At 36.1% G+C, this 606-nt stretch overlaps 1 protein-coding gene across 1 annotated transcript in view; it reads left to right on the forward strand.

Annotated features, from left to right (window-relative positions):
* The window catches only part of LOC119585835 (major facilitator superfamily domain-containing protein 6-like), a gene marked incomplete at its 3' end in the record, with an annotated part of 10,744 nt that extends 10,138 nt beyond the window's left edge, over nucleotides 1–606 (forward strand). The window contains 1 exon segment of the mRNA XM_037934566.1: nucleotides 442–606. Coding sequence (XP_037790494.1) covers nucleotides 442–554 — 113 coding nt within the window.

The raw sequence follows: 606 nt of genomic DNA on the forward strand, positions 1-606 counted from the left end.
ATTTGCTAAAATTGATAATAAAACGCGTAGTGTGTCTCATTATCGGCCGTATCCAGGGTCAGTGGTTAACTCTATACATTATATTCTTACACACTATCTTGATTACTTATTTTAAGGAGAAAAATGTACATAGAAAGACTTACTGTACATAATGGCTTTCCTTTTACATACTAAAAAGCAAGGTTTAAAGCTTGATTACGCCGTTAGAAAAGTCATAAATGCTCAAACAATAGATTTTATCATTTTTCTTTCTAAAACATATACTTGATTACTAAGAGAAAGTTGTTAATTTAAAGAAAAATCATTTCAAATAGCCAAAAACAGTTCATCTAATTCATATTCCATTTAGAACACGCACTTGATTTTTGAAAACGGGGAAATCTATCAAGTGATAAATTTGACGCTGTTTATTCTGAAACGATGAACATTTCTCCTCAACAGAAGACGTCGAGGAGAGAGGCGAACCTCATGAGGAAATCAACCTCATGCAAGGGCGCCTAGAGACAGCTGCCTCTCACCCTAACGCCCACCGCCCGAAGGATTCGCAAATTTAGGCTTGCGGGTGTCATTCGTGATTAATCTCTGAATAACACATGCATATTGCGG

This window comes from Penaeus monodon, chromosome 20, assembly GCF_015228065.2.
Source record: "Penaeus monodon isolate SGIC_2016 chromosome 20, NSTDA_Pmon_1, whole genome shotgun sequence".
Classification (NCBI taxonomy): domain Eukaryota; kingdom Metazoa; phylum Arthropoda; class Malacostraca; order Decapoda; family Penaeidae; genus Penaeus; species Penaeus monodon.